General features: G+C 41.9%; 2 protein-coding genes across 2 annotated transcripts in view; both read right to left on the reverse strand.

The window, feature by feature from the left end:
• Window positions 1–1,136: 1,136 nt before the first annotated feature.
• LOC121563450 (ubiquitin-conjugating enzyme E2 E1) lies at window positions 1,137–7,481 on the reverse strand. Its single transcript, XM_041875359.1, has 6 exons — window positions 7,392–7,481; window positions 5,565–5,739; window positions 5,235–5,285; window positions 3,977–4,109; window positions 1,778–1,925; window positions 1,137–1,352 (listed from the first exon to the last, which is right to left on the reverse strand). The coding sequence occupies exons 2-6, from the start codon at window positions 5,708–5,710 to the stop codon at window positions 1,255–1,257; spliced, it is 576 nt and encodes a 191-aa protein (XP_041731293.1). The 5' UTR covers window positions 5,711–5,739; window positions 7,392–7,481; the 3' UTR covers window positions 1,137–1,254.
• Window positions 7,482–7,902: 421 nt separating this feature from the next.
• The window catches only part of LOC121561981 (ubiquitin-conjugating enzyme E2 E2), a 35,545-nt gene continuing 18,946 nt past the window's right edge, over window positions 7,903–24,501 (reverse strand). The window contains exons 4-6 of the mRNA XM_041874394.2: window positions 10,450–10,582; window positions 9,028–9,175; window positions 7,903–8,652 (exon numbers count right to left, since the gene is read on the reverse strand). Coding sequence (XP_041730328.1) covers window positions 8,555–8,652; window positions 9,028–9,175; window positions 10,450–10,582 — 379 coding nt within the window. The 3' untranslated portion in view covers window positions 7,903–8,554. The remainder of the gene's footprint in view (window positions 8,653–9,027; window positions 9,176–10,449; window positions 10,583–24,501) is intronic.

Genomic DNA, 24,501 nt, shown 5'->3' on the forward strand with positions numbered 1-24,501 from the left:
CCTTAGTCTGCTTGTCTTCAGCAAACTGTTTGCGGGCTTTCTTGTGCATCATCTTTAGAAGAGGCTTCCTTCTGGGACAACAGCCATGCAGACCAATTTGATACAGTGTGCGGCGTATGGTCTGAGCACTGACAGGCTGACCCCCCCACCCCTTCAACCTCTGCAGCAATGCTGGCAGCACTCATACCTCTATTTCCCAAAGACAACCTCTGGATATGACGCTGAGCACGTGCACTCAACTTCTTTGGTCGACCATGGCGAGGCATGTTCTGAGTGGAACCTGTCCTGTTAAACCGCTATATGGTCTTGGCCACCGTGCTGCAGCTCAGTTTCAGGGTCTTGGCAATCTTCTTATAGCCCAGACCATCTTTATGTAGAGCAACAATTCTTTTTTTCAGATCCTCAGAGAGTTCTTTGCCATGAGGTGCCATGTTGAACTTCCAGTGACCAGTATGAGGGAGTGTGAGAGCGATGACACCAAATGTACTACACCTGCACCCCATTCACACCTGAGACCTTGTAACACTAACGAGTCACATGACACCGGGGAACGAAAATGGCTAATTGGGTCCATTTTGGACATTTTCACTTAGGGGTGTACTCACTTTTGTTGCCAGCGGTTTAGACATTAATGGCTGTGTGTTGGGTTATTTTGAGGGGACAGCAAATGTACACTGTTATACAAGCTGTACACTCACTACTTTATATTGTAGCAAAGTGTCATTTCTTCAGTGTTGTCACATGAAAAGATATACTCAAATATTTACAAAAATGTGAGGGGTGTACTCACTTTTGTGAGATACTGTATATGAGCTTGCACTGTTCCTTTAGCACCAAATACCATTTGCTTTTCAAGTTAGAGATTACCATAATGTTATTTTGCAATAACTAAATGCTATTAAAAGTAAAACATGGACATCAAAACCGTAAAAAATTACTTCGATTTGTAGCTATTGTGGTACAACTGTAGTGTAGTTCCATATTAAAAAGGTGAATTGGCGAAAGGTGAAATGTTTTTATGGCACCGTTTATGCATTTTATTTTAGGGATAGCTTACTATATTTCAGGAGATTAGCAATAGGCTAAGCAGTGGAGTACCCTACGGAGAGTCCGCTAATAAAATATATGACATTACATATTGTTTCATTGTTTTTCTTTATTTTCATATGCAGATATAACTTAAATCAGGAACCAAAAAATATACCAGACAATAAAGTACTAAAAATCCCCCCCAGACTGCTGTGCTCTATGGGCCTATGTGGCGTACCGCTTCGTCCACTGTTTGGCTGTTCTGTCATGCTCGGCTCTGTTTGTTGTGTACTGGGTGGCGATGCTTCCAACCAGGGGATCAGCTGTAAGTGAAAAGACAACATGAAGGAAATAACAGTTAGATGAGGGTTGTGAATCTTGAAACAATTACTTTGCTCCAAGTGATTAATTCAATGCATTTTATAACTACTTATGAGTTAGGACAGCTTATAGCAGTGGTATCATAAGGAATTATAAATGCACTTATAAGGCATTGTGTGTGGGCTTCAAAGTGTTACCCATAATATATTTTTTTTAAAGTATTCCATATCTGAGGACAAAATGACACCAAAGAAATGGTCCGGTATTTGCTATTTACCATGTTACCTGCAGATTCAATTTGACCCTTCTCGGGAGTCAGGAATACTAATATTTTCAGCCTGGGACAGATGCAGATCTGAAGAGAAACTAGTAAAAGGGGACAAGGAAGCCAGTTAGGCTCCCCGTCATGGTTTGATGGATCACTTACCTGGGTTACAGTCTGTGAGCAGAGAGCAGATGGACAGCAGCACCTTCGAGATGGTGAGGGCAGGGCTCCAGTTGTCCTTCAGGATGTCCAGACAGATCACCCCCTGACTGTTGATGTTACAGTGGTAGATCCTCGTCCGAAACGTTACCTTGAGGAAAAACAAAACAGGAAAAAACTGATAACGTACCTGCCATGTGCATATTAAACATAAGGCTAGACACTAGATCAAAATCTATACTGAACAAAAATATAAACGCAACATGTAAAGTGTTGGTCCCATGTTTCATGAGGTGAAATAAAAAGATCCCAGACATTTTCCATATGCACAAAAAGCTTATCTCTCAAATGTTGTGCACAAATTGGTTTACATCCCTTTTAGTGTGCATTTCTCCTTTGCTAAGATAATCTATCCACCTGACAGGTGTGGCATATCAAGAAGCTGATTAAACAGCATGATCATTACACAGGTGCACCTTGTGCTGGGGACAATAAAAGGCCACTAAAATGTGCAGTTTTGTCACACAACACAATGCCACAAATGTCTCAAGTTTTGAGGGAGCGTGCAATTGCCATGCTGACTGCAGGAATGTCCACCAGAGCTGTTGCCAGATAATTTAATGTTCATTTCTCTACCATAAGCCGCCTCCAATGTTGTTTTAGAGAATTTGGCAGTACGTCCAACCAGCCTCACAACCGCAGACCACATGTAACCATGCCAGCCCAGGACCTCCACATCTAGCTTCTTCAACTGCAGGATTGTCTGAGACCAGCCACCAAGACAGCTAATGAAACTGAGGAGCATTTCTGTCTATAATAAAGCCCTTTTGTGGGAAAAAAAAAGCATTCTGATTGGCTGGGCTTAGCTCCCCAGTGGGTGGGCCTATGCCGTCCCAGGCCCACCCATGGCTGCGCCCCTGCCCAGTCATGTGAAATCCATAGATTAGGGCCTAAAGAATTTATTTAAATTGACTAATTTCCTTAGGTGAACTGTAACTCAGTAAAATCGTTGAAGTTGTTGCATGTTGCGTTTATATTTTTGTTCAGTATAGCTATTTATTAAAGTGGATCAACCTTTATTGAGGCAAAAGACAATGCATGTAGGGCCGGGATGATAACAGTCTCGCGATACTCGTTAGTATCGTGGCAAGGAAACAAAACATGAAGCAGATTTGATTTATTTAGCAAAACTGCTCTAATGTTGGAAACAAACATCATTATGTTGTCATCCAGAGTCACATTTATTTATTTTCCAAGCTATAGCACACAATATTTTAGATACAGCAGGTTTTTAAAGGACCAAAGAGTTTGGTCTCCTTCGTGTTTTCATTTTTGCCATGGAAAAAATATTGTGATACTGGTATTGTCCCAAACTTAATTCAAGCGTCAACAACTGAATCATTTAAACACACGAAGCAGAAAATATCTAAATGTGAAAGAAAATCACATCCATAGACTGTTCTAGCACCCAAGTGGAGGAGTCACTTGGTGGTTGATGAGAGTACTTCAACATGTTAACAAGGAAATTCTATCAAACCGCAGCGATGGTTGGTACTGTAGATATGCTGCCTGGTGTGTTCTAGAAACTGGAGGAAATTCAGTCATCCTCATTTCACCATTCACAAAGAGAAATTCCATAGTTTAATGAAATTATCAAATGTGACATCATAAACAGTTCATATAAAATCTAATTTCATTCAGAGCAAATTTCAATGAAGCGTTTGGATTTGTTTTTAGCACATGGAATGAAACTTAAAACGGAAAAGTTAACTAGTGAACTAACTAGTGAGCTAACTAGCCAAGCTACAAGCTATGTTCCGAATTGGCTATTTAGTTAGTGTTGTTGTTATCTATCAAATTGTATAGGCTACCTTGCTGTCTCTGGCAACGACCTGACTCGCACATGCACATAACGCGCACAGAGGCACACATGTAAATAGCTCTCTAGCATCTGGAAAGTGAGTCTTGGTAAGAGTATCATTTTTTGTTTTCTTTTTTTGCTGTGGTGCCAATAATTTTGCAGAGGCACAATATAACAATATAACGTCATCGCCGGTCGCATTTTCTGCTGTGTATACCCCGAATAACACGCAAATCAATGCTAAGTAAATCTGTCCCATTCATTGCGAGGGACTAAACCAAGATGACTGTTTTGTGGTGTAGAGAGTAGGTAGTGACAGGAAGCTGACGATTGCCCAGTACCTTGGGTGGTTTGAAGGGGTAGTCGGGTGTGAAGGCGATGTCCAGGAAAAAGACCCCTCCCTCGTAAACAGAGCCCGGTGGTCCCAGGATGGTTGACCTCCACTCATAGATGTTGTCTCCTTTGGGGCCAGCGCTGAAATTAAATGAGAAAAAGTTACAGATTATGTTACACTATTAGCCTGGTCACAGATCTGTAAGTGCTTTATCCAACTCCTTTGTCGTTACCCACCAGGAAAACCAAAGGAGAACAGTCTCCCTAATTGGCGTAAACCGGACCAAGTTCTTTGTTATTGTTATGGCTCAGGTCATTTGTGTGTGTGTGTGTGTACTTCGTCTCATTGCCACAAGGGACAGATAACTTAAAGCGTCAATCAGCAGTTGAAAAAATGACAAAGCATTCTCCCCCCTTGTTTCGGTAAAAAGCTGAGGGATAGGGCTAGAGAAATGTAACCACTCAAATTCATAGACAGAGCTATGGATGGTGAGACTGACCATCCATGATTTCAAAATTATAGTTTTAACCATGTTTTGAGGCTATATAGTGTTACAAACATTGGAGTGAAACAATATTATATATTTTGGGTTCTGATAGGGTACAACAGTTGAACTAAGCTCATAAAGTTATAGAATAAGTTATCTTCTTCAAGAATCAAATGGGTACATTTCATTAATTCAGAAGTCCCAAAATGGATGAATCGCTTGTCCCTTTAAAGTATTGCACCTGCAAAAGACTTGTTTGTAGTAGTTCTGCCAAACTGTTTAGAGCCTATTATCCCTTGGGGTTGTACTCACTTGGTGACCACACAGCTTTATATTGAGTGAGAGAACAGTACATTTTCTCTCAAGCTTCAAAGAAGCCTCCATTCACAACCAATCACTGATGACGTGCCTCTGTATCATGACCCATATTGATTTCCTCAGAACAAATCAGCCTTTATCCTTGGTACATGCTAAACATGTAGTGGGAATTATCTAGGGAGTCATGACTACAAGGCTGATCCAATACAATGTGGGAGATGTAAAATTGTGCTTAATCCAGCCTGGCATTTCAAGTAAAAACAGTTTGATCAAAATAGAGGGTGTAGCTTTATTTTATCAGCATATGGGACAACATGAGAAACATCAGAAAGTAATGCAAGCCTTTATGAATAAGTGGTCAAATCATTATTGTTTTGAGAGTCATACGTATTGACTATGGCAATATGCAAGACACTGGGGACAGATTGGAACAGAGAAGATGAGCTCAAATAAAACCAACCTGCAGTTTGGCGGAGGGTCCAGCGTGATATCTGCCAGCTCTTTCTGAATCCTGCAGAAACAAACATGCATTCAGATCAATCATTGATTACCCAGCCATACCTTTACACATCTTTGTTTTCTCAGCCATGGACTTGCGAAAGTAAACATGGCACAGATATTTTGGTCCAATACAGTGAGGCTAGAATAGTTTGAAACACAAATAAAGTACAAAGAAAATCCTAGTGCTGCTACAATCATCTAGGAGATTAACCCACCCCTCTGACTAAATGTCACTTTGTGGGTGTTGTGTGTGACAACCAGCCAATATTTCATGAGGTTTGGGTGTTACCTCTTCGCGCTGGTGGATAGCAGCTTGGAGGTCTTGCTCATACTGGCTTTGCTCTCCCGTTTCTTGCAAGGTGTGTCCTTTGGTTTGTTTTGATTGGAGGAAGAAGATGACGAACTGGTGCTGACACGGGAATCCTCATCCGACATACCGGTTTGGACAAGAAATTAGCAGGAACCTACAATGTGATTATGATGCAGCAGTTGAAGAACAAAAAAGAAGTTGCTTTGACAAATTATATTGCTTTCAAGATATTTGCAAAATGAAGTAATGTTACAGTTATGACAGAGCACCTTAGACGTTCTAGGAAAAATAGCTACCCCAACATAGCTTGCTGAGATTACCTAAAAACACGCCACTTCGACACAGCTATGACCGGAAGTGTCTTTTTCGTAGCAGGTTAGCTGAATTTACGCAGCAGGTTAGGAGAATTAACGTAGCAGGTTAGGATAATTAGGTTATGGTTAGGAAAAGGTTTAGTGAAAATGCTCTCCTAACCTGCTAGGAAAAGTCACTTCCGGTAGTAGCTGTATCGAAGTGGCATGTTTTTAGGGAGTCCCTAGGCTTAGCGGAATTGCCAACAACCTGATGCATCTGGTTTTCAGGGATACAGCTTATTACACCTAGCTTCCTTTTCCGTTCAAACCGGGAGGTGAGAACTCCGCTCAGCCGTTTTATTTTACACCTGCTACGTTAGGTTAGGGCAGTGGTTCCCAACCTTTCAAATTTTGCTCTGCCCAGAGTACGCCTGAATTACCCCCTCATGTGCATTTTACCATTAGGCCTATGGTCTCATGAGTCTTCAAGTACCCCCTGTGGATAGACCAAGTACCCCTGGTTGGGACCACTGGGTTAGGGAGTCCTACACAGCTTGCTGCTTGGCTAGTGCTCAGTTGAAGTAGAGGTAATTGGCTAGCTGCCACCCACCTCCCTCCCCCTGGCAATAATATTGTGAATATGAATCGTTGCGCAAACAATGTTGGACAGTTTAGAGTTGGACAGCCCTGATATGGCAAGCCTCCATTATTCCCCAAATGTAATAGATCATGAATGTTATTGGACAATTTAGCTACCGTCAGAAAATACTAAAACCGCCCCAGAACGAACAAATGGAACCATGGTGGTGAACAACAGCTAGTTAGTCTGTGTGGCCAACCACCATTTGATGGGAACATTCTCGGGCCTCCTTCACAGTAACTAACGTTAGCTTGCTAGCTAGTATCTCTGGTCTGGAGTTATTTGCTATACAACCTCTTCGCTCCGGGAGACCTGAAACGTTAGACATTGATCTCACACATTGTACTGTGTGTAAATTACAGGTCTCCTGGAGCGAAGAGGCTACAGTAGTTTGCAATTGCTTGTGCCAAGTCAAGCTGCTTGGACTAGCCGGTTTGGTTAACTAACGCTGGTCACAAACGTCCGACCTTCTGATTCTGCCTCCCCAATTATTAGCCGACCGTTTAACTGCCCAGACCTTAGCCAACGTTAAGTTAGAAAGTTAGCAAAATACTGCAGTTACATCAACGTTAACGACGCCCCATCGCAACCTTTCAAAATGCAAAGATATTTAACTTAGCCAGCTAGCTATTTGGCAAACAACCTTACACCATACAGTGAAGCTAGCTTAGCTAACGTTACTAGCTTGAGTTAGCTAACGTTAGATTTATTTCCTGAGCCAGGCACTGTCACCACAAATGTGTCTTGAGTCGTTAACTAGCCGTATTTTCCAATACTAAACAAGTTGAATACACTCAGAGAACTTCAATGTATTTTCATAAGTCATGAGAAATATTCAATATTAAAAGTAACGTTAGCCAAGTAGCAAATTACCTCCTTTGTGTCTGCCTCAGTCCACTGCCTGAGCTCGTGCGTATCGCATTCTGTGGAACGGAAGTGCCGCGGGTGCAGTGGAATCATATTGCGCCCTCACAATAATGATGTTTAATCGGCGCACAGGGATCATTCAATATTAGGTCACAGTAGACTATTACATTTTCATATCACACATCAAAAAAATATGCACAAAAAAGCACATGATGTCTGATGAGGGCCAAAATAAAATTTGGAGTGTCACCAAGTCAGGGTGCGAGAGAGGTTCATATATGGTCTATGGTTCATGCCCACCTCTAACCTAGACCAGTGATGCAGTTTCTTCTGCTGTAGTCTATTTTAGCCTGGTTTCACTGATTCCCTGGAGTTCATTATATGCACAGGCAGTGGCAATGTGTGTGTGTGTGTGTGTGTCATGAGGCAGAAGGATGATAGGTCCAGACATTAACCTCTTCTTAACGCCTGTCACAGAACACAGAGGGGTCACAGAACAGAAGAGTATAACCACAAGTCACAAGCCAACCAGTGTGTTTTATTGGGTGCTTCATTAATACAAGTGCACAACAAACCACCCTGCCATGCCAGAGTAGCCAGTAAATGTACAAGTCCTGCCTCTTTCACAAGCAGACCTATATTTCTGTGGTCTGCCTCAAAAGCGTTTGAAAAAATACATACAGTACAAACAAAACCAGAGAGCGTAGAAGAGCATGAAATGTCATTTGATGCAAATCTTCCTCCTGTTCCATGCAGATAACATTGATGACTGGAATAGGAAATTGAAAAACACACAAGAACCTAGAGTAAAGTAAAAAGAGTATATAATCTGCATTTTGTTCCTGGAGCCACTATGAAAACATGGATACATACTGTATAGTTGAGGGACAATGCTTATCAGAATAATAGCCTTTTTTCAATACAATAATTCCAACATTCAGATATTGGAAAATAAAATCCCAATTTACTCTTTGTATAAAAAAGAAGCTTTCAAGTCAACAAGGAACAAAGGACAGTTCTTTACAAAGAAAAGGTAGATACAAGGTTTGGGGGGAGAATGACAGGTACACCGTTGCACTTAGTGAGTGTGCTTTGAAAGGCTGGGGAGAGAGGTAGAGAGGTACAGTGGGGGGGGAGAGGGTAACAATGGGAAAGTCAGACAGGGGGATCTATGTGGCGTATCTCTTCGTCCACTGCTTGGCTATTCTGTCATGTTCCGTTCTGTTGGTCAGGTATTGTGTGGCAATGCTCCCCACAAGAGGGTCCGCTGCAATGACAAAGAAAAGGATGCAGATCAGAGCATGCATTTATCAATAGCATTTCACAGGTGTAAGATTTTTGGACCCAGAGAGAGTTTAGAACATATTATTACATTGTATTAAAAGATGAATAAGGACTTATTTTTTTAAAGATAATTTAAATTCCATCAACAGGTTCAACAGAAATAGAGCTACTGTCCCAGGGGAAGGGAATGCTGGAACTCCACTAGCAGAGCAGCAGACAGTTATCAAAGCATGAAACATTATCACCATCTCTGTGTGTAGATAGTGCCAACTCAAATGTCATTTAATCAGTCATGAATCACCAACTGAAATGAGAACACTGCAGATCATCATGATGTGGACATTGATAGGTCTCTTACCTGGGTTACAGTCTGTGAGCAGAGAGCAGATGGACAGCAGCACCTTGGAGATGGTGAGGGCAGGGCTCCAGTTGTCCTTCAGGATGTCCAGACAGATCACCCCCTGACTGTTGATGTTACAGTGGTAGATCCTCGTCCGAAACGTTACCTGGCGAGTACAGGGAAATACAGAATTTGGTGACAACCCTCATAACACAGCTGCAGAATTTTTGAATACCATAAAAATTACCCACATTTTTTATATGCCTTCTAATTTCCTTAGGCTTTGATATAGCCAACAGGGGGCAGCATGGTGCATTTACCAACATGCAGAAAACCTTTATAATTGTCATGAAAAGCCCCAGAAACAAACTCATGCCGATCTCTAATCTCGCCATAACCGTTGCATATTAGTTTGAGAGGAAAATAATCATTCCTATAATACTTTCACAGGGATTCAAATAAGGGGTAAAATGACTTTATTTGGTTTCAAAATGTGCTTACTTCAAACCTTTGTACAACAAACATCCACACAAACGTCCCTGTTAAGTTTACTACCGTGTTTCTGATTGAACGTGACACTGACATCTGTTTAGGCCTGACACCTGACACCGACCTAGTCCTCCAATCGCCAACATCTGGACAGACTGACCCTGACCTTGCAGAGGAAACATCTAATGAGCCTAGGCATTCTGAACACACCGAGGACAGGACATTATAAATAACTCCACAATGGTGCGCTCTCTGCCCCACTAAGCCTAACAACTGAATCTTATACTTCCAATCTGTCCAACAATCTTGTCAAACTGGAGTTTCAGTTAGGGGCTTGAAAAAAGTTCTGGTAAGAGTCTATAATATACAGCAAAACTCCAATGGAGCATTTCAATGGAGGAGTGTATCGTGCGCTATCGTGACGGAAGGACTGGCTACAGATCACAGTGGGACAAAACACTTGAGCCCTCTGGCTACACTGAGCAGACCTTGAGCCTGTGGATTTGTTTGAGTCTGCTGTCAAAAAGCAGAGCCGGTTCTTACACAGCTCAGAGAGAAACAGAGACAAAGAGAGAGAATGAAAGAGGGGGGGAAACAGACACAATGAGAGTGAGACAGTCAGAACTCAAAATGAAAGCAAGTGAGAGGGAAATTGGGTTCTAAGAAGCACAAAGAGAGATATCTGAAAGCACATTTCATACACTTGATAATGACATCCACTCAACAACCGAAAATATTCCACAGGGTACACTTCATGAAAAGGCTAATAAAGAATGAATTTAAAATATGAACAGTGAATTGGTAAAGGCTTGGAGAGCACACCATATTCCCAGAAAATCATATTAGCTGTTGAAATTACATTAAAGCAAGACTTCTCCACAGAGGAAAAGAGCAGCACAATGGAGCTAAAGCTATAAACCATTTGTGGTCAGTGTGGTGGTGGGTGCTGACCTTGGGTGGTTTGAAGGGGTAGTCGGGTGTGAAGGCGATGTCCAGGAAAAAGACCCCTCCCTCGTAAACAGAGCCCGGTGGTCCCAGGATGGTTGACCTCCACTCATAGATGTTGTCTCCTTTGGGGCCAGCGCTGAAACAGAAACATGTCAATATGTTTAGCAACTCAGGGCATTGGAATTGACAACCGGCTACTGACAGCCTAAAGTAGACAAAGTCTGAGTCAAAGTGAGCGAGGAGAGAAATGCTAGTTTCTGACAAGTTAATGAAGGAGATTTGCATTGTTTAGAGATTTTTCTCAGTCTGCTCTTTTTAGCCTGAGGTTTAGTTCTGTTCAATGTTTATCACTCAAGCCATCTAGGTTGTGCTGCCAAAGCAAATCTGAAACATTCCTAAATCCCCCAAAATGTGCAACATTCACAAAGGCTAATGTCATCATCCATCCATTGAAATAAACAGTTTGTCAGTTGGATTGAGGAATCTCGTTTCACAAATAGAGAACAGTTCAACTTTGTCAATTGATACAATATATAGACACAAATGTAATTGTATCTTGAAGGTCCTTTATTAGATGAGTAGTTATGTTGAGTGGGGTGAGGGTCACATCTGTTGGATAGTCTGGTAATTAATGTCATTTCCATATTAAGTCTCCACCCTCTCCCACTGGTAGTAAGGGTTTTTGCTGGAGCAGTGCCAACTGAAGACTGTCTGGGACACCGACCAGATCAGAAAGCCCAGGACAATGAGCAATTCTTCAGATTTCATGTCATTACCCACAGGCGCACAAGAGCACACACACAGACGACTGCTCACACAGGTGCTTACACATACTTGGACAGAGATTGGGAGCAGGATTGCAGCAGCACAGAAAATGCATAACTATCAAAGTCACCACTTGCTTTGTTCATGTTGACAAGCCCCAATAATCTGTGACTGACGTTTCCAAATGGCCATGTCAGAATGAAATGACTAGCAAGTTATGCTTTCTCCACAACATAATAACCTCAAATAATGCGACTTGAGTATTAAACAAGTGTCTGGCTCAGTGCATGCCCATGAGAATGGATCAGTCTCCACAAATAGAATTAAAGGACTAGACATTTCCTATTTCCTGTAGTGTAAACACATGCAGATTTCACTAATCTTCTTATACTATTTATTTTTCTAAAGCAACTGTTCGAAGCCTTCTTTAATTAGTTAATTATGATCCGTTCTTCCTCAGGGACTTTAATATTTTTCAATAGCTGTTTTGTGCCCATAAGAGCAATGCAAATTTGGACTTATCTTGACAAGGCACAAAGGAAATCTGTTTTATACTGGTATGATTTGGTAGAGTGAGAAATGACTTAAGCATAGCATCTGGAGACCATGTTGGTCCCGTGTGGCTCAGTTGGTAGAGCAAGGCACTTGCAATGCCAGGGTTGTGGGTTCGATTCCCATGGGGGACCAGTACGAACAAATATGATCATGTATGCACTCACTACTGTAAGTTGCTCTGGATGAGAGCGTCTGCTAAATGACTGAAAATGTTGGCCAATATTCATTGTCAGTGCATTGCAACAGGGCAGATGTGGCCTATTAATAGCTAGCTATAATGAATCTAAAAAATGTTGTGATGTTGCTTAGATGGGTGAGGTAACCACTGCACTGGAGAAAATGAGTAGCAACCAGGCACAGGGAGAACTGTTTCTATGTGGGTGGGGAAGAAGTTGTCACCAAAGGTGTTATTTACTCATCTACACATCCCTGCACCAGAGGTAATCTGCAGATTTAATGGGTCATGTTCATAAGGCCCGAAACGGAAGAAAGATGAGTGAAATGGGAAGGTTGTATGTGAAATTATCCAATGAGAACTACTCATTTTCATTTTCTGTTGTAAAGGGTTTCGCTACAGTGTGCCATTTTGAACACCACACAGATATTTGGCTGTAGGCAATTTCCTTTTCAATACTTACTGAAAAATTCAACTTTAATCAAGAGTCTACATTAAACATGAAAACGAATTGTAGCATGATACAATATTAAAAAAGAATACCTCCCACTGTGCCAGATGAGTGTGATCCTTTTCAAAGCAGCACAGATACAGGGACTCTTTCATGTCCTTTGAGGCCGATCACTTTTGAGTCCAGATGAGATAGATGAGACAGATGAGACAGCATGGCAGAAGATCCACTCTACACCACCTCTGTGTAGATCTGACAACACACGGACCTCTGGGTAAAGGCTATGTCAATAGTTTAAAGTACATGCCACGACTGGAGGTTGCCCGGCAACCCCCCACCCCACCCCACCCCACCACCACCAGCAGCAGCAGGGGTTGTGGTGCTTTGTGGCGGCTGCCTGAGCGCTGGCTGGTCATTCGGGACCTGACTGACAGTCTCTCATTAGACCAGTGGAGGGGGAGAGCAGGGGAACACGGCATCGGACTGAGACGGAGAGAGGCTGTCTAGGTTTAGGATATCTACTGAATCAGCATCCTGAATGGCCAGGGTTAGGTGTCAAGGGAGATACTGCTCACCCTTACATCCTGCTTTGGTCATGGGATGAATAGAGACGTTTTATAACAGATCCTATTCACCAAGCCCTAAACCATGCTAGGGGTATTAGTGATCATTACTGAACAACTTTAAAATGCACAACCATTTTAATGCTAGTCAAAGGATAGCAACTTGGGATGCTTAACAGTTATAGGGACGTGCCTGCGCAAAATCTTACATCAAGTCGCTAGGCGTTAGAAGACAGACAAAGCACCAAAATATCTGTTTTTGTCATGTGGCATAATCTAACCCCAGACTGTAATATCACTGTATCTAGGCCTATAACTGAATACTGCAATTTCGCAACAGTAATAGAACTCTCCTCTCTCTACTATGGGAAAACGCTTATCCATTAATGCAGACATATCTAGTTTAGTTCAATACCCATGACATTAAAACATGAAATCGCTATGGTTTGCAATAATATCCTCTGTGCGACTCGAGAGTTATAATAAATCTGCAGTATGTCAGTAGATTTCTTTGAGTCAGTGAGTATTTGGGTCATTTGTTCCAAGAATCTGGGATACATTAGTGTGCGGGTGTCCGTGAGAATCTACCACTAGCCATCCTCTGCGATTACACTCATGTGGGAATGGCTCCGACAGCTGGAGTGCTTCCTCCGCAACAGATAGCAACCGAACAGAATCCCCAAATAAAACCCTTCAGGCCCGATTTACTATTTTCAAACCGCTGTGGAACTCGCTTAACTTGTTCGAATCCAAATAAAAAAACTCAATGCAAAGCTAAAACATGTTATGCTCTTCAGTTAGCTAAGCATAGCTGATTCCTTTTTAACTTGATACATCTTGTATCTCATCTTTCATCTTTGATCATGCCATATTCTAAATGGAATAATAAGATGGTAAATCTGGCATACATATGGAAACTTTCAATTAATGGAAGATGGCCATTCATATGACCGCAGACACAAAACCATTGACTAGATCATCTACATGATGTTGAACAATGACATGGACAAACCACATACATATCATAATGAACCATGTTCACTTCATGTATGCTCTTACATGCCCATATACAGAGGACAAAGAATCTATTCTGAAATACGTCTCATTACACCATTTCAAGATAAAATATACTAGGCTGGCTGACACAAAGGAACCCTTAGAAAATGTCTTTTTTATGGAGGCGGTGTACTGCAGCCCTTCTCCATTCATACACCGTTACAGTTCACACCAAAAGTTGTAGTTACTGGAAACTATCCATGTAACAAGCTGTGATCCATAAGTAAATGAGACCAGAAATTTCCATATACAGTGAGGGAAAAAAGTATTTGATCCCCTGCTGATTTTGTACGTTTGCCCACTGACAAAGAAATGATCAGTCTATAATTTTAATGGTAGGTTTATTTGAATAGTGAGAGACAGAATAACAACAAAAAAATCCTGAAAAACGCATGTCAAAAATGTTATGAATTGATTTGCATTTTAATGAGGGAAATAAGTATTTGACCCCCTCTCAATCAGAAAGATTTCTGGCTCCCAGGTGTCTTTTATACAGGTAACGAGCTGAGATTAGGAGCACACTCTTAAAGGGAGTGCTCCTAATCTCAGCTTGTTACCTGTATAAAAGACACCTGTCCACAGAAGCAATTAATCAATCCGATTCCAAACTCTCCACCATGGCCAAGACCAAAGAGCTCTCCAAGGATGTCAGGGACAAGATTGTAGACCTACACAAGGCTGGAATGGGCTACAAGACCATCGCCAAGCAGATTGGTGAGAAGGTGACAAGTTGGTGCGATTATTCTGAAATGGAAGAAACACAAAATAACTGTCAAGCTCCCTCGGCCTGGGGCTCCATGCAAGATCTCACCTCGTGGAGTTGCAATGATCATGAGAACGGTGAGGAATCATCCCAGAACTACACGGGAGGATCTTGTCAATGATCTCAAGGCAGCTGGGACCATAGTCACCAAGAAAACAATTGGTAACACACTAAGCCGTGAAGGACTGAAATCCTGCAGCGCCCGCAAGGTCCCCTGCTCAAGAAAGCACATTTACATGCCCGTCTGAAGTTTGCCAATGAACATCTGAATGATTCAGAGGAGAACTGGGTGAAAGTGTTGTGGTCAGATGAGACCAAAATCGAGCTCTTTGGCATCAACTCAACTCGCCGTGTTTGGAGGAGGAGGAATGCTGCCGATGACCCCAAGAACACCATCCCCACCGTCAAACATGGAGGTGGAAACATTATGCTTTGGGGGTGTTTTTCTGCTAAGGGTACAGGTCAACTTCACCACATCAAAGGGACAATGGACAGGGCCATGTACCGTCAAATCTTGGGTGAGAACCTCCTTCCCTCAGCCAGGGCATTGAAAATGGGTTGTGGATGGGTATTCCATCATGACAATGACCCAAAACACACGGCCAAGGCAACAAAGGAGTGGCTCAAGAAGAAGCACATTAAGGTCCTGGAGTGGCCTAGCCAGTCTCCAGACATTAATCCCATAGAAAATCTGTGGAGGGAGCTGAAGGTTCGAGTTGCCAAACGTCAGCCTCGAAACCTTAATGACGGAGAAGATCTGCAAAGAGGAGTGGGACAAAATCCCTCCTGAGATGTGTGCAAACCTGGTGGCCAACTACAAGAAACGTCTGACCTCTGTGATTGCCAACAAGGGTTTTGCAGAGGGGTCAAATACTTATTTCCCTCATTAAAATGCAAATCAATTATAATATTTTTGACATGCGTTTTTCTGGATTTTTTTGTTGTTATTCTGTCTCTCACTGTTCACATAAACCTACCATTAAAATTATAGACTAATCATGTCTTTGTCGGTGGGCAAACGTACAAAATCAGCAGGGGATCAAATACTTTTTTCCCCTCACTGTATATTGAATGACCTTTCTAGACTAGAGCACCCTCTGCCCCATTTAACATGGTCTATATTACATGATTCCAGACAATCTAGAGATTGTGCCAACATGCCATAACCTTTATCATTTGTTATGGCGATTATACAGTAATCTCTGTCAAATCAGTGGCCTCCCCGGGATATCTACAGCTCTGATAGTATCGTCAGCTTTGGTAATTCTCCCTGCCATCAGGGAAGCAGTTGAGTTGATGAACAGATGCAGACAGGTGTGTCATTAATCCTACTCATGATGACAGAGACAAGCCGATGACAGTGTTCTACCGCTGCTGACCTCAGTTACAGGGAGCATTGCTTGATTGTGTGTGTGTGTGTGTGAGACAAAAAGCCTCAAAACTCAGACCATTCTGGGAGGGCTGATGCTGTTCACTTACAGTATTTATGGAATTTAGTGGGGTGTTTTCTAGCAAACGCTCACTGTGTGTAGGAGTGTGTCTGTTCAGCAGAATGTCTAAAATGTTCTCTCTTTTCCACCTTTGACATCCGCTGTGCAGTCAGAGACAAGGGAGCACAAAAGGTTATGAGTGTAATTTATCCCTCATCTTATTAGCTTGTTGACATAATATTTTTTTTCAGCCAGACTGCAGAAGACCAACAGAACCAAGCACAGGGACAGAAACTATGCCAGCATTTGTAGTTCAGTTCAAGGTCAAACAAACTGTTAATGCGTACAAAATAATAATTATCCAAATATGTTGCCAGAAGGCAAAGTAGCAACATCCATATTAAAATCAACAATTTAAAAGACATTTGGGTACATGCTCATGTGTGGAGTGACTTGTTAACATACAAGGCCAGGGAACTTTATGGAATCCTTATGTAGAGAATGTACCTTATCTTGCAGTACCAATTGAAAATGTGCTTGTGCAAGCAGCCCTATCCTCCAGGACTACAGTTTCTTAAAATAATTGAGCAAAAACCTGTTATACCTCAAGCTGTTCAGTATGTTGCTATATAAAAAGGTCTCTCAAAATTGACCGCCACAGCAAAAGGTGTTATACAAAAGAGTAACGGAACCTGTAATTGAATGTGATTCAGTCTGTTTTGGCGCTTTTTAACACTGCCATGTGCAAATAGAGCTATTATCTTAATTATTCACCATTCCAGTTAATTTCCCGTAGGCACTTTTCTTTACTAAATGGCATAGTCATTCAGTTAAGATCTTCCATTCCATTGGCGCAGCGGCTGTGGCGGTTATCAGAAGGGGAACTTAATGAAGCAATCTTCGTTTCCCCTGACCGTGAAAGTAAAGCGCCAAGGACCAATTACCATGTAGATCAGCAGCAGAGGTGACATTTCCCTCCCCGGTCTTTCGTCTTTATTTGCACAAATGACATGGTTTGTTTTTAAATCAAGCCTTTTATTGTTCATCCGTACTATGAACACTGTAATTATTTGCCTGTGATTTATCCTGAAACAAGCATTTATGGTGGAAATGGTTGAACATGTGCACGGTTTCCTCGAGTCCAAGTGAACCACATACCAGTATTTACCCATAACAGACCATTTCACATGCTGGTTCAATCAATTTAAACTACCTTCCATTTGGTATTGATGAGAATGTGTACTTTGGAAGGTAATTCAGATACTTTTATGTCACCAATAGGTAATCAAATCTTTTCTATTCCCATTCCTCCATTCTAATTTACTAAGACGTTTCTGAAAAACTGGGACTTTGGTGGGTAAACATTTCTCTTGCTGGTGCCTGAAGCAAGCTTCTAATGCATTGCAAATGTTTGTCTCAGGACTCTCAATAAATAATGTAGAGCATATATCATTATCATAATACACAGGCTTCGCATACATGAATGACTCAAAATGATGACTCATAAAAAAAACACTTAACCCACAGAGCTTTGGTGTGTCCTGAACTGAAGTATGTCACAACAAACAAATGAGTCCATACTTGAAGTAGCTACATCAGAAAAGCACTGCTGCTCACACTCCAAACCCTTAACCATTCAGCCACGACCAGAGTTTTTTTCAGTACACATAATCCCCCGACAAAGCTGAAGCGCCTGGGGCAGTTGGATGGCCTTGTAGCCGAGGAAATGGACTCGTTACCAGAAGGTTACTGGCAGAGATGAGTGGTGCGGTGTTATTTTTTGGTGAAGCACATGATATCTAGCCTGGTTGCCGTCTCTATTCAGCTATCACACTCTGTCATTTGCCAAAGAGACTGGCCTTTCGGCAATCTTCAAATATCAATATTATATCATTAATGAGCTCGAGGAGATCAGAGGATTTGATCCTGATTCGATAACCCTCACAGCTATCATCCAATCACAATGTTTATGCAAATTAGACTGATAGGAAAACGTTCAAATTTAATTCATTAATTTGATTGGAAACATTCTAACATTGGGCATTCTGATGTAATACTTTTCATTGTAAACATAAACATTGGGTGTTGGGAGAACAGAGGATTCCCATTTATAGCATTTTTACTTCCAGCCAATGTGATCACATCACATCAGAGAAGCTGAACAAAAATAAACGCAACATGCAACAATTTCAAAGATTTTACTGAGTTACAGTTCATACAAGGAAATCAGTCAATTGAAATGAATTCATTAGGCCCTAATCTATGGATTTCACATGACTGGGAATACAGATATGCATCTATTGGTCACAGATACCTTTTTAAAAAGGTAGGGGCGTGGATCAGAAAACAAGTCAGTATTTGGTGTGACCACCATTTGCCATATGCAGCGCGGCACATCTCCTTCGCATATACTTGATCAGGCTGTTGATTGTGGCCTTTGGAATGTTGTCCCACTCCTCTTCAATGGCTGTGCGAAGTTGCTGGATGTTGGCGGTAACTGGAACACACTGTCGTACACGTCGATCCAGAGCATCCCAAACATGCTCAATGGGGTGACATGTCTGGTGAGTATGCAGGCCATGGAAGAACTGGGACATTTTCAGCTTCCAGGAATTGTGTACAGATCCTTGCGACATGGGGTTGTGCATTATCATGCTGAAACATGAGGTGATGGCGGCAGATGAATGGCATGACAATGGGCATCAGGATCTCGTCACAGTATCTCAATGCATTCAAATTGCCATCGATAAAATGCAATCGTGTTCGTTGTCTTAGCTTATGCCCGTCCATACCATAACCCCACAGCCGCCATGGGGCACTCTGTTCACAATGTTGACATCAGCAAACCGCTCGCCCACACAACGCCATTCTGTCTGCCATCTGCCCGGTACAGTTGAAACCGGGATTCATCCATGAAGAGCACACTTATACAGTGTGCCAGTGGCCATCGAAGGTGAGAATTTGCCCACTGAAGTCTGTTACAACGCCGAACTGCAGTCAGGTCAAGACTCTGGTGAGGATGACGAGCACACAGATGAGCTTCCCTGAGGAGGTTTATGACAGTTTGTGCAGAAAGTCTTCGGTTGTGCAAACCCACAGTTTCATAAATGTCCGGGTGGCTCGTCTCAGACCATCCCGCAGGTAAAGAAGCTGGATGTGGAGGTCCTGGGCTGGCATGGTTACACGTGGTCTGCAGTTGTTGTGAGGCCAGTTGTACGGACGCCAAATTCTCAAAAATGACATTGAGGCGACTTATGGTAGAGAAATTAACATTAAATTATCTGGCAACAGCTCTGGTTGACATTCCTGCAGTCAGCATGCCAATTGCATGCTCCCTCAAAACTTGAGACATCTGTGGCATTGTGTTGTGTGACAAAACTGCACATTTTAGAGTGGCCTTTTATTGTCCCCAGCAAAATGTGCACCTGTATAATGATCATTCTGTTTAATCAGCTTCTTGATATGCCACACCTGTCAAAAAAAAAAACTTAGAGGGGGAATCTAATAGCAACTACTATGATGGGTTGTTAATATGACTAGGATTGGGCCTTTGGCTTCTGGACAACGATAGAAAGTTATGAAAACCAATAGAACAGGAGAGAAATGCTGGTTAATGGATGGCATGAGGAAGTCTATAAAATAATTGCCTCCACGTTTCTATGGATGGATTTTCGCAAGGCTACATTGAAGCAAGTTAAGACATGCCTCATTATTTAAAGTAAAGTAAAACGTTCAGGTTTGAGATTGAGAAATAAATATAGCTTCTTTTTAAATCGTGGCCACCAAAGCTAACACTCGATTTCATTTAGAATTGTTATTGACTGAGTTTACAAAAGCAGGTTTCACTCCAGTAGCCTACAGGCTTTTTGAGGAGCTACTCTCGCGCTGGTAGGCTATTCCGCTCCTCAAACTAGGCTTTGTATGCTGTGCGCGTGATAAATAAAATGCATGACGACTAACGAAAATACACACACGCCAATTTAATTCCACAACAGTATGAAAATGAACCTATAGATCAATAAGCATGATGGGTCAAATGTATTTTTCGGCAGCTAACCGATAAACGGTTAACATCCCTAATGGGTACACTTCCTGCTTTTACTTCCTGCTTTGCGCCTATGGGTACACTCGCAATGGCCGCCAGTCCACCCATTATGCCATCATTGACTTGAATAGGGACGCCCGTTCTAATCATTCTATTTCTATGGCAGCACATGCAGTCCAGAGCGGAGGAAAGGAGAAATGTGTGTCCCCCAAAAAAAGATATGGCTGGCCAATTACCGTCATCCAAAATTACATGACCGTCACAGTCCTATTGGTATCCTGTATTGCCTCATTAAAACGTTTGTCCAGCTGATTAAATCTTTTAGGCCTAGGCCACATTTCTGTGCCGATGTTGCAGAAAAAAAGGTATTATTCATTCATATACGTTCTCAGGTTAATACTCATCTGACAATGACACTTCATTTACAAGTTGTCACCACGAGAAATCTCAGTTGATTATGATGAACACATTGTAAATTTTTGTCTGTACAATATAAATAACTGAAATGGTAAGAAAGAGCCTAATTCCTCTTGGAACGGTCTATTGGTTGTGAATCGGAGAAACCCATTAAGCTTTGAGATGGTATCCCTGCCAAAATGGTAATGGCATCGAAGAGCAACTGTTTACTTTTGAGTTATTTGTTCCTTTGCCAAGATTTGACTGTTTGCTTACGCGTCAGCTGTGGATTACCATCCTGTCAGTCTCAATGACCTAAATGGCTTCTGTGAACCAGTTGTGTAATGGCTAGACTTCACCATAGAGTGGCCACGTGATGATTCACACTTGGTTTCCCCTAGAACACATTAATAACATTTGGGACATACGTTTGTGAGAAGTGCTGCACAAATGATGACATTGAGACAGGCTGTGTTCGCTTTCAAACAAGTGCCTTGGTGGAGGGCAATAAGGATAAAATAACGTGAGGTGATGTCTGAGGTCTGGAACAGAGCATGTTACCTTCAGTCACTCACAGCTTGTTTCTTTTCCACTCAACTTTCTCTGCAAAACGACTGACAGACTTAATTAGAAAATGTCTAGTTCAACAGATGCTACACTAGCTCAGTATTAGCAATACCAGATGAGGTGAAACATTTGAAATCATTTACAGGTGTAGGATCTCAGTTTGACCTATTTTGTCACAGCAAAATAAGGCTATTCGCTGGTCGAAAGTAGGCTACATGAAAAGTGCAATACCGTTAATATAACCATGTGTTAGTTTATGTAAATAAATTCTCAGCAACAAAAGACTGATCAAATTAAGATCCTGTATCTGTACTAGGGTTTAATACTTCCCCTGTATTTTACTTAATGTTCCATACTGAGAATAAATCACTTTTCTCCCAGGTAACCCGGTATTTCCCACCAAAACCAGAAGTGTCATTCTAAAGCATATAAATATGTCTGGATTTGATTTGAGCTTTGATCAGCATGAAAATTCAAGCCTGACGCTACCTGAGCCAGATGATGAGCCCTACATTAAAGACATAAAAGCCCATAGATGTGTGCTCTATTGGGTAAATAAATGAAACAAGCTCCAGTAATCTTTTTGAGTGTGGACTGTATTACTGTACTGTATTATACGGACTGGAATTACACACCTCGTTCAAACCATGAAGCTGGGAGAGAACACGCAATGCTGGTGCAAGACATGCACGCAGAAACCCCAGAATAAAATACAACTAATCCCATCCCAGACATAGATTATGATAGTGAAATGGATCAGCGATGTGTTTATGTTGTAATGCCATGGATGTTTGGTCATCAGGACATCCCAGTTTTACACTAAAACCTAGTTGAATCAGATGTGTCAATCAAAACCCTGCACACCCAGACCCAGTAGCTCTCTGTTCAGGAGGGTTGGTCACCATCACCATCACTAACACCACCACTAGTGAATTTGAAATAAGGGCGGCAGGTAGCTTAGTGGTTAAGAGCGTTGTGCCAATAACCGAAAGGTCGCTGGTTCTAATCCCCAAGCCGACTAGGTGAAAAATCTGTCGATGTGCCCTTGAGCAAGGCACTTAACCCTAATTGCTCCTGTAAGTCGCTCTGGATAAGAGCGTCTGCTAAATGACCAATTATTTATTATTATTATTAAATATAATAGGGTCCATTTACAATTTGTATAATTAGCAGTGCTTGACTTGGGATGAAAGAAGTGCAGGAGCTGTCTTTTTCCAAGTCGGTCCATTAGACTATTTTCACCGAAATTCACAAATTGTATTATGCTATAGAGACCTCTGATTATTCTCTGTTAAGGGTTTATACACATTTTCCATGACTTCTTCATGACTTTTAACCAAATTTCCAAGACTATTATTATAGCCTAAATTAAAAAGTAAGCATTATTGACTGGAAGGCTGCTGTGTCTGATCCCACGTAGACCTAACATTTCCTGCCGTTGTGCCCTTGATCAAGGCACTTAACCCCCCACAAAGTAGAACTGCACTGTCAGTCACGTTGTCAACATGTGGTCAACCTTTCATCTGGAGAGCTCCTGGGTATGCAGGCTTGGCTTTTGATTCAGCCCTGAAACACCCAAGTCATGTTCATGTTGAGCAGTAAATGTTTAAGCTACAATGTGGTTAGGCCAGGGCTTGAACAAAAGCCTGCACACTCAGTAGCTATCCTGGAGGATGGTTGCCACTATTGCAACATTACAAACCAATACCTTCGTCTTTATAAAATGATTCCCTCATTCAATGAATCAGGGATCAAATGGATAAGGTAGGCTACTTCAAAGCAAGGTATCTAACTAGACATGTTTATATTAGGCTAAAATATTCATGTTTCAGGGGAGATCGATGCACATTATTTGTCACAATTACATGGCTACTGTTTAAGAGGGGAATCCCAGCTTTATTTAATAGAGGGGAATCCAACAGATTTATTTAGGCTATCCACAGTGCCAGTGGAAAGGCGACAACGACATTAAAGCTTAGTTAGTTATAACTAGCGAGATAGCCAATTCAAAAAAGAACTTGTAGCAGTTATCTAGTCAGTCTGTTGCCTGCCATTTTATACCTGCTGCTGAAACGTCGCACTCTCTCTCCTTGAACGGCCCACTCGCACTGACACACACACAGCACACACAGACACGCACTGAAGGGTCATTCCGATGATGGTTGATAGGTAGATTTCTAAGTGATTGATAATATTTAAAAGTGTGCCTTGATGAATTACACGGACAACAATTATTAAACTAATTTCCCTGACCTTACAAACCCTCATTTAACAACATGGAGCAGCGCATCATGCACATTCAGGCTGGCACATTTTCAATCTGCGCAATCTCAAACAGCCTACTGTCACACACAGATTCACAGACTAGCAGCAAATAAACTTGAACAAAGCAGAATCCGAAATGAATGCCCACTCCCCATTGCTATTCAATGCAGATCCCACCTTCATTCCACTTTGATCAACCTTTTTTGCCTCGGTGTGTGAATCTGGGCCAGCGATAGGCTACTTTGTTTTATAGAGGAGCTGGTATGCAATTCCCTAAAAAATGTGAGGCGCCAATACGGCGCTCCTGACAGCTCCAGCCCATATCAAGCACTGATAATTAGTAGACTGACACATTAGTCTACCTTTCATAATATTTCCCCTAATGTTGTGAGAGGTGCATATTACCTTCTCCTTCGCTCTCCATTGTTGCTTCATTCCTTCCTCGTTCTCAACAGTTAAATGAAATACATTTGTAATGACATGCTTGAATAATTAATACAGGACCTCCCGCCCCCACCTACCGTCAACCAACTATGTCAATGCAGAGCTATACGGAGCCCTCTGCAATGTTAGAACATTTGGGCAGCGCCTGGCGATGCAGAGTTCAATTTGGCCTCCACATGCCTCCGGAGGCGCCGCAATTGCGTCACACCATCCATATGGCACCTCCGACCACATTTTCAGATCAAGCATAAATGAGCTTTTAGGCCGTGGCTACGGATACAGAGTTTTCAACCATGCCCGCCCTGGCAAACCCTCTTTCTTAAAGCTAAGGATCCCGATCCCGTTCTGCGCGTGTTATTTTACGCAAACATTCGTTTTTCTAACGTAGCTGCTGCTTACACTACCCCTCCCTTCACGTTTAGCTCTTTACTCACCCTCTTCTTAACCATGATGATGTAGCCTGTCTCTACCTCATATTTCTGAACAGTTGAAATAAAAATCCTGCAGCGTTTTGAACAAACATTCTAAAACATATTATGAAGGCTACAACCTTCTCTGTCTGTCGGAACGGATATTGCAG

This window comes from Coregonus clupeaformis, unplaced genomic scaffold (assembly GCF_020615455.1).
Source record: "Coregonus clupeaformis isolate EN_2021a unplaced genomic scaffold, ASM2061545v1 scaf0281, whole genome shotgun sequence".
Taxonomy (NCBI): Eukaryota; Metazoa; Chordata; class Actinopteri; order Salmoniformes; family Salmonidae; genus Coregonus; species Coregonus clupeaformis.

Coding starts and splice junctions, on each gene's coding strand:
- LOC121563450 (XM_041875359.1), bottom strand. CDS start 5,710: ATGTCGGATGAGGATTCCCGTGTCAGCACCAGTTCGTCATCTTCTTCC. Junction 5,286..5,564: donor CTATCCACCAGCGCGAAGAG/GTAACACCCAAA, acceptor TTGTTTCTGCAG/GATTCAGAAAGAGCTGGCAG. Junction 1,926..3,976: donor ACCCCTTCAAACCACCCAAG/GTACTGGGCAAT, acceptor TTTTTCCTCAAG/GTAACGTTTCGGACGAGGAT.